The 10,633-nt window shown below is 26.7% G+C and overlaps 1 protein-coding gene across 1 annotated transcript; it reads left to right on the forward strand.

Moving 5' to 3' along the window:
* Positions 1–1,158: 1,158 nt before the first annotated feature.
* Positions 1,159–6,065, forward strand: LOC107882542. Its single transcript, XM_016800998.2, has 3 exons — positions 1,159–1,800; positions 4,667–5,450; positions 5,943–6,065. The coding sequence occupies exon 2, from the start codon at positions 4,683–4,685 to the stop codon at positions 5,283–5,285; it is 603 nt and encodes a 200-aa protein (XP_016656487.1). The 5' UTR covers positions 1,159–1,800; positions 4,667–4,682; the 3' UTR covers positions 5,286–5,450; positions 5,943–6,065.
* Positions 6,066–10,633: the final 4,568 nt, after the last annotated feature.

Raw genomic sequence — 10,633 nt, forward strand, 5'->3', positions numbered from 1 at the left:
TTGTTAGTATCAAAGGTTAATATCATAAGCATACAGGTAAGTAACCCATTTTTTCGAGAGATAACAATAACTAAATTATTAATACATATATGTAGAGGTTACTTAAATATATTACCTATTAGCTACTATAGTAGGTAATTGGTGGGTCTTATTCAATGATAAATAAAAAAATTTGTGACTACTCACTCTAGTCTCAAAATCAAACAACATTTTGATTTATATAACTACCTAGGTAGTTAAAACAAATTGTTCTTGCTATTATCAGTGATCAGTAGGTACGTTTCAATTGACACTACCGATTGGCTATTAAATTATTGAGGCATAGCCATTATGGTACTAATATTATTGAAATTATCAATATTATAATTAGGTATTAATTATGTGTATAAATTATAAATTATAATATATTAATATTATATTAATTATAATATAGATATGTCTTATTAAACGTACCTAGTGTAGCATTTAAATGTTACTCTACTATATTATTAGTATAAATCCAGTGCTCAAATTAGGAAAAATAAAGTATAGAGGCAGAGTATCACAATCTAACGATTTAAAAATTGCGTTCCAAGTGAAAAATTATACAACACAAACCCGTGAAAGGCTTTTTTGGGCGCCTTTTCGCGGAAGCTTCAAACTTGAAAGCAATACATTTTTATTTTTATTAAGACGAATTTTGGTCTAATCGCGGAAAATATTACGCGGCATTACCAAACTAGTATCACTATTCACTAGATAGACGTAAAAGTTGTAAATTAATGACGTATTTTCTCGTAAAATGATAATCGAAATACCTATGATTCTGTATAGTATTTAGTAATACTATGTACTATTGATTACGTGCGTTGATATTTCGACGAAAATTGGAATATGTAGGTAGGTATTTTATCATTACTAAAAACTATAGAATTAAGTAATAAGTAATAACTATATTATAGTCTGTATCGTCATTAACGACCGAATAACTACGAACGCAAAATATTATATTATATTATACCTACTAACCGAGGATAATAAATAATAATAGGTATTTGCTAAACCAATGTACCTAGTACGTTTTCTACATAATATTTCATACTATTATAAATTATAATAGCAGCGGTGTACGGCGTGTACCTATACTATTATGGGTAAAAACGAGTAGAAAATATTTATAGATTAAGACGTCGGCAACCACATATTGTGTGATGAGGGTCGGGGGGTTATGTCCTCCCGATTGACACCGTAAAATACGTTTTTCTTCTTAGCCCGCAGTTGGTGAATTATTACTTATTCCGTGAATACTGTGTGCACCGTCTCTATTCGGTTTACCAAATGAATATATTTATATTAATATTATTGTTACGAAGAGTTGGTCCGTTTCTCCGTTATGTCCGTTATCACTTATCATCGCACATTTTCACGGACCGACGACAAGAATAATATTAGGTACAGCTTATCGTTTTCTCTTGCACTTCGCGTCTGAAATCGGTCTTTTGTATTCGCCGGCAGCTAAATGTAAAACGTCTACAGATAATAATTATTGTAATCGACGACAACATTAATATTATTATACATACATTTTCCAAATATTTATATTATTGTGAAGACGCGATCAGCTGGAAGTCAGTCACGTTGGTCGCCCACTTACACCGACCCGCATTTCAGCGTGCCATCCTTCGTGACGGCTCTGTCTGTCTGTCTGTTGTCTACGAGACGGCAACCCGTCTCATCGTCGTCGAAGTTCGTTACCAAAGGAGTCATCGACCTGAAATCCTTCATCCATCGTCGCCGTCCTCATACGAACCCAACACGGAAGTATGAAATATACACTTTTAATTAATGTACTTAATTACTATCATATAATTAATTGTAGAGCGGGTACGCCGGTGGCATCTCATAATCTATGCCGCTTGTGCTGTGTAGCCCGTGTATCTATGATCTATCGCACCGGACGAATTCGGTTTGGTTAGATTTTATGAAAACGTTTCGAAATAGGCTGAATTTGCTATAGGCTTATAGCTCGATGGCTACTATTAGCGTGTATTGTTTTTCTGCTTTTATCGAAAGTTACTTATGTCTCGCTTATTAGTTATTATACGTCTCGTCACTAACCGGTGGCATGACCTTTCAAATTTTTAACAATAAATTCAATTATATCTAGGTAAAATTATCGAGGGCATTTGTATATTAAATTATGATGTGTTGGTAGAGACATGACTGTGTAAGAACGAGGGGGGAAATAATTTATTCACCAAAATCGAAACTGTAACCTAGGTAATTGATTGTTTTTACTTAAGTCTTAAAAATAATTGTATGGCTTAGAAATGAATCGTAGGTGGGGTATCCAAGCTACACACGTGCGAGCGGGGGTGGGGTGGTTAGGGTTAGGGTTAGACCCCCCAACCACTCCCGAGAAAAAACAAATTTATGAAACCATTTTTACTTTAATATTTTAACTTGGTATTTAGACATGAGTTATATAGATTACGGTTTACATCCCACCCCTCTCTAAAAAGTTAAAAAAGTTTTCTTTTGTTAATTTGATTTTATTACATAAATATTTTATAATAATAAATAAACTTAAGACCTAAGTTCATATTTTTAGGTTGCCAGGTTTATTAAATTAATTTAATGTAGGTACCTATTTACCTATAGGTACATCTTGAAAAGTACAAACATTTTAAAAATACCTATTACCTAGGTAGGTATATTTTAAAAATATTATTTCTAAAATGACTAAAAAATAAACATTTACGTACCTAGGTAAATAGCTGTACAAATATTTCATTTCTGAATTTTTTAATTAGTTCATATAGGTACCTTTTTTTTTTTTTTCAATTTGAAACCGACGATGCCGCGGGAATTGCTTTCGCATTAATTCCACGGCGCATTATATACCTATCAGTAGCGAAAATAAAAGTTTTTTTTATCTATATTTTTATTATAATTAATATAAATAAAATATTAAGAACATTGTTTTCATATAAACAGGGTAGGTGCCTATAGGGTATTTTAAAAACATAATACAATATTTTAATATAGGTAGGTACCTCAAAATTAATATATACCTAATTAATATTTTACTTTTTAGATTTTTTAAATTATATTATTATATTATATATATTATTATTTAATATATTAACACGAAAATAGAAAATGGAAAATGAACATTTTCAAACTTACAGCATATCTTACATAATATATATAAACTTGATTTAAGAAGACTCTCTAGTATGCTACTCGTATGTGTTGTCTCTTTCTTACAAATGTACAACATAGCCAAAAACTGTTTTGCGTGTAACAACTTTACTCCCTCCGTATTTATAGTTGAATTACCAAAATTCCACAACATGTAGGGAAGAACTTTGTCTGTGACTTAGAGTTTTTATTTTTTTGATAACTTATACAATTAAAGTTATCAGTTTGAGAACGTTGGGTTTTTTTCCATTTTTTTCATTTAATTATTAAAAATGATTGGCAAGCGTTATCAAAAAAATTAAAACACTACGTCACAGATAAAGATCTTTCATATGCGTCGTGGAATTTTGGTAATTCAACTATAAATACAGAGAGAGTAAAGTTTTTACGATGAAAACAGTTTTTGACTATGTTGTTTTCATTTGTAAGACTGAGACAATAAATGCGGATAGCACATGGTAGTACTTCCTCTTAATGTATTAATTTTCTAACTAACCAAAAAAGGTTAATTTTTACACTAATTCTTTAAATTGTTAAGCTATATATTAAGTTTATTACAAAAACAATTAACTAAAAAAATTAATTTTGTAACTAATTGACCTTTTGAAAAATCATAATTTTAATCTTAATTGTTTGAAGCTATAATAATCAATAATTCTATAATATAATAAGATAAAGAGGCAAGACAGTTGTCGTTGGATGTAGTCTAAATAGACATACATAGCACTTAATTTGGCTAAAGACATAGATTAAAATTTCCCAATTATCCGGTTTTGTGGCCCAGATAAATGATGAACATTTACATTACAAATATAAGGATATTTTGGTAACTGAAGAATTGTGTCAATTAAGCTGTTGTCCTAATTGACTGGTGTCCCCATTAAGCCGAATGTACTTTATTATAATATAATAATATTATTAACCACAACCTTAAATATATTACTTTCTACATCCTAAAGCAATGCTATAAGCTTATAAACATGTTCACGTATGATCACATATGATTAGGAAAAACAGCTTTTTGGGAATAAGCCATAAATAATGAGCAAATGTTTTAAAACTTAAAGGTATGTTGATTTATTCCTATTTGTACAATGGCTGATAACTATTCCTTTTTCTTCATAGATAATCTATATTTTTTTTTTCATTTGTTGATGCCATTAGATGTGGTTTATAATAATCTGTATGAATATGCAAAAAAAAGAAGAAAAAAAAATTGTTAAAACAAATTATTTCCTTTTACCTCAGGCACTATCGAATTATTGAAGTGCTATTTTGATATATTATAATTATTGTTTAGGGATCAATAAAATCTATGAATCCATCACTATTATTATTTTTTTAACATTGTTAGTGTTTTGATTACCTATATAAAGTATAAGATAGATTAACCTTGTTTAGGATTAATAATTTATCATTAAACTAATTCTCATTAGTCATTGCTATTATCTATGTTTATATATGTTTTTTTTTTATATTTTAGATATCACTAATACAAAATGTCTAAAACCGTTTATGAAGAATCTCTTTGTGTTAACAAGTCTTTCACATCTACATCAACATCTTACAGATTCATACATACAACTAGTTCAAATTTTTATAATGATTCATCTTTAGTTCCTATTTTTTCTAAACGTACATCAATAGATCTTGGTGCTCGTAGACTGCCTTCGACCACTCATAATTTAGACTATGGTGTTTTTAAACTAAAAGACAGCTCCAAGGTAAAAGATCCAGTTTCTAATTGTGATTCAATATTATCTTTAAATCAAGAACCTTCAAAAAAATTAAGTACACTTTCTTGTTTTCAAATTCAAATGCATCAAACAAATACATGTATTAAATACGATTTTAAATTTTTAAATAGTAAAAATCTTAATTTGTTTAATAGTATTTATCATAAACGTATTAGTTTAGAAGGCCTAAAAAAAGTAGACTTTATGTATTATTTATCAAAGCGTTATAATTTTGCGCCTGTAACCGAAAAAGTATTTTCATTTTTGCACGGAAAAGACATTTTGGCAATGTCTATGGTATCTAAAACATGGCGTAATGCAGTTAAACACTCACCGTCAGGTAAAAGAAAGAAAAATCTTATGTGAAATTCATGCGATCAGAAAAAGAAAATCATGGACATGTTGAAAGAAGACGATTGTGTTTACCAAGTAGAAGAGTTTTTGGCGATATTAGTAATATCATGCGTTTTCCATTAAAGTAAAATGGATTGAAAAGAAGTACATAATCAAACTAATATTTCAACTAATAAGGTATGTTAATTATTTGTAACAAATAACTGAAGGATTAAAGAATTCAATTTTAGAGAATATTTATTTATATTTTTTTTATTGATTAATTCAAATGAAATTAAATAATGCATATTTTATTTATTCAGTAAAACACATAAATGAATAAAAAAATAATTTATGTTTCAAATTATTTTTATACCAAATATACCAACTAATGCTTAAAAAATGTAGATATTGCTTAAAATATTGTAATACTAACTTGAATATTATATACTAGTTAGATTTTTTTCACAAATAAAAAAATAAGAAAAGACATTTGGTTAAACTGTAGCTAGTCCCTAATAGTTAAATTTTTTTTTTTAACAGGTAAATTCTTGGAATAATAATATGTAAACAATATTAAATTTACTTTTTATGTTTTAATATAGGTAATTTTCTAAGTAGTAAAATTGAATTATAAACTGTTACTTATTTTTATATACATTTAACAATTTAATGTTTACTAAATTACAGGTTCTTCACAAGTTGTCGCAGGTGAAATATGACCATTAGTATGTACTTCAAATACATTTTATACATAAAATGTATCATTATAATATGCTAATATTGATTTTTTGTTGATATTGGATATTACCAATATCTTGTTAATTTACAATAATATTTTACAGATATTATAAATTGATTATTTTTAGTTATCTGTAAAATGATTTCTCATACATATGTAATTATATTTTTTGTAATGCATTAACTGGAATTGTTTAAAATAATATGCTCATATTTTTTTAGTAATTCAAAATTATATTATTCTTCTAAAATGTTTTTCTTATCTCATTAATTTTGTTCTTCAACAGCGCTTGTTCATAAAATAAGTGTATTACATTATTTAATTTAGTTTCTTCAAATATTAAATTTTGAATTGAAAATTCATCAATGTTTGAAAACATCAATTTTTCAACGAATGTAAACTTATGCTTATGAAATAAAAATCAGTTAATGAATAAATATTTTTTTTTACCACCAATCTGTTTTCTCTCCTGAGGACCTACATGGTTCTAACAATTAGATACTCTTTTAGGGCTTGCATTAAAATGTTGTAAACATGTATAAAATTAATCACTTGTTTACTTTTCACTAGCATAAAGATAAGAAGACCTCAATAATATTATTTAAATAAATAATATAATGTACTAGGTGTATTACTTGACTTCATGCGGGAACAAAATTATTAAATATGACGCTTGGTGTATTGGGGTTTGTTTGAAACTCACGTGGGGGAATAGTTGATTTCGATGTCAAATCCTACCAAAAAAAAACAAACTAATTTCAGAAAATTGAACATTTTATGAATGTTTAACTAATATAAGACTGTTAACTTAAAATAATTTGGGATTTATCGAGATTTTAATTTAAAATGCCTTAAATAATAAAAATCCATGCCCATGTACCTATCTTTAATATATTTTAACAACTTATAAGATCCTTGTATAAAATTGTCAAGCCTTTTTACCCAACTCACAAATTTTTATCGATATTCATTCAAATAAATTAAAAAATAAAAGTGGGTAAGTTGTTGTCACTCTGCTGTACAGTAGGTTACAAGTGGGTCACTGTATAATGGATGGTATTCAATTTGAATTCAATGATATAATATCATTGTATAAGAAAAACTATTCTGAGTGGTGACGGTTTGTCAATGTGGATATTTTATATTATATTTATATTGCTATTACTTATTATTAATATGGTAGCCGGTAAGTTGAATTAATATTATAAAATTATGACAAAATAACTAAAATTGTTATACTTAGCAATTTAATATGTATTTTCATCCAAATTTAAACATCAAATAACTGTACAAAATGTGTTTTTATATTTTTGAGATTTTTTGATTACAGAATAACCCATAGGTACTTACGTGGTTACGTGGAACCTTTTACATATTTTAATATTTTTTTTACGTATTTTGATAAAAATAATTACATATTTATGTATATGTTTTAATTTTTTTATTTAACAAATTCCGTTTCCTAATTATAAAATTACAACAAAATAACTATAAAGTCTTTATTCTTGGTTATATAATATGTAATTTCCTCCTAGTTAAAACATAAAATAATTATAAAAAACGGTGTTTTTATATTTTTAGGATTTTTTGGTTACAGAATAACCTACTTACATGGAACTTAGTTGTAAGTTTTCAATCCTTAGCTATAAAAGTTAATTTATACATTTTTAACTACCAAATATTTTTAAATTTTAAATTTGATTAATGTTGTCAAAAATCGAACTTTAAATGCTTATAAAAAATAATTGTGACCATGTCCTTTTAATATTTTTTAACTGCTATTTAAGTTATATATCAGGAGCTATTTGTATTAAATTTTTACGTTATTTGGCCCTAAAAATAACATTTTATTGATATTTGTTGAAAAAAACTAAAAAATTGAAATTTGAAATTGTCCGTAAACAGCTCAAAAAAATCAAATATTTAAAAAATTGTATCTACTATAGGAATTGATAAAAAAAAAACGTGATATAAATCTTAAGTGTCTACGGTTATTCGTTTTTAATTACGACAAAATAAGAAAATCGCTACATGAGAAATCGATTGAATATCCAATGTTATAAAAATTTAAATTTCAAACGCTCATAAAAATTTAATTTTAGTTTCTTATAGACATTTTTTTTGTTGATAAAGGTGTGTAAACTTATAAGGAATCTTGTATTATATTTTAAAATCTTAGATTTAAAAAGAAAATTTCGTAGGAATTTCTAACTCAAAGCTTTTTTACCCAAAAATTAAAAATTTTTATTTCAAAGTGGATTTCATGAAAATTATGAACTTTCGCACTAATCGATTGTTACATACAGGAGTATATAGAAGTATATGTCCTCAGAAGTTATCACTAGGTATCCTAAAATATACTCAGTTGTGTACTTGTCTACTTGTATTTTTTAAAATCGATGTTATTTTAGCGGTCTAGTTTTCGCATAGGTATCAATAGTTCAAAAACGTTTCAAATTTGGTAAGTCAATATTAGTATTTATACCCCTGACCATTTTATTTATGAATTGTGCAAAATACATTATGAAAATGAGTATTAGCCAATCAGGCACTTCCCTCGTGAAAATTACATACGGAGAAAGTGCGACATGATCAAACGAGGAATATTCGAAATGCTTTGTGCATTAACAATACAAACAAAATATGTCTGAAAAAAAATGTTTAGGTACTGATATGTATAAGTCATAGATTCTAGTCATAGGCATATAGAGTATAAACTAATGAGTAATGATCACCGCTTCACACGCCGCCCTGCCCTTGGTTAATCCAGACGACATAACTGAGAGAGAACATAATATATGAGCATAGAGATAAGAAACATGTTTTGGGCTATACCTATATTTTAGCAGTAAAATTTAGCACAACAAACAATTTTACAAATGAGTTTTTTCTTGTTTAAGGAGCCTCGATATGGCATAAGGAGAATCATTTAGGCAACTTCTAATCTCGTCGTCGCCACCCGAGATGTATGTGTTAGTCGCAAATACGTAAAAATGACGAAAATATGCAAATTATTTTGAGTTATAATTCATAAAAATTTTTCTTTTTAAATCTAACGTTTGAAAATATAATACAGGATCCCTCATAAGTTTTTCTAACTTGAACAAAAAAAAATGTCTGAAAGCAAGTCTAAATAAATTTTTATGAGCGTTTGAATTTCATATTTTTACAACATTGGATACCTATTCACTCGATTTCTCATGTAGTGATTTTCTTATTTTGATGTAATTCAAAAATAAATAACTAATACATGAAAATGTCACTGAATATTTAAATTCTCATTTTCTATATACCATAAAATTTTGTAAATATATTGATTCTTTAAGCTGTTATTACAGATAATTTAAAAATTAAAATTTTTTTTTGTATAAATTTCAATAAAATTTTATTTGTTGGGTCAAAAAACGTGACAATTTAATACAAGGCTCTTGATATATTGTTACAATAGCAGTTGAAAATTAATAAAAATACAAAAGCATTTAAAGTTCGAATTTATCAATCATTGTAATTAAAAAATTATAAAATGTTCAGTTTTCATAACTAAGGATTAAAAAATAAAATAAAAAATTCTCATAATTAATTCACTGTTATCAAAAAATCTAAAAAATTTATAAACACTGTTATTTTTTAAATTCAAATTTGGACGAAATTACCTATTAAAACCAAGAATAACGATTTTAGTTATTTTGTTTTAATTTAAAAATATGAATTGTTAATAATTAATATACGAAACCTTGAGAGTATATTGTTATATTTTATATAGACGCAATGACATTTGCAAATGTAAATTTTGGAAAAAATGAATTTTACCTACTATAGTAAATACTGTAATTACCACCTTTTTGAATTGATATACTATGTACAAGTCAGCTCTTGATATGACATTGATCCTTGTAGATACACCTCAACAGTCAACACCATTGTATACAGTGGCGGCTATCCTCAAAAAAATATGTGTTGCTGAAAATATATTTTCTGAGGACCCACCCACCTTACAATATTTATTAGAAAATAAAAATTACCAATATTCAATCATCAGTGGTTATTGGTTCACATATTTTAGATTCTGAGTGGAACGATGAATGTATTGATTTTACAATGATGTGTGTTTTTTTTTAAATTTTTTAAAATTTTTTTTTGTGTCTGTCATCACATTTAGAACAGTAAAAGTGCTTGGATTTTCTTCAACAGTACCTTTTCTGTTAGAAAAGTGAATCTAGTTGGTACTTTGGGGGTCAAAAGTAAAATTTTTCCAGTAATTTTCAAAAGCGCCGTAAAAAACAAAAGAAAAGTTAAGGAAAAACGAGAATTTTTACGCAAAATCTGTTTTCGAGAAAATTGATATTGGTTTTTGGTGTACCATTAAAACAAATTACCGTACATACGTGAATTTTTCACTGGTTGTTTATATTTTCATTTTCTATAAATGATAAAATTTTCAAAATATTTTGATTTATTTTGAACTATTTAGGGACATTTTCAGTTTCCAATATTATTAGTTTTTTTTTCTATGAATATCAATAAAATTTTATTTGTTGGTTAAAAAGTTTGAAAATTTAATAGAAGGTCCCTATTATATTGTTTCAAAGGCAGATGAAAAAAATTAAAAATCCATATTCACATTTTTTTTTATAGCATC

Source organism: Acyrthosiphon pisum, chromosome X (genome assembly GCF_005508785.2).
Source record: "Acyrthosiphon pisum isolate AL4f chromosome X, pea_aphid_22Mar2018_4r6ur, whole genome shotgun sequence".
Taxonomy (NCBI): domain Eukaryota; kingdom Metazoa; phylum Arthropoda; class Insecta; order Hemiptera; family Aphididae; genus Acyrthosiphon; species Acyrthosiphon pisum.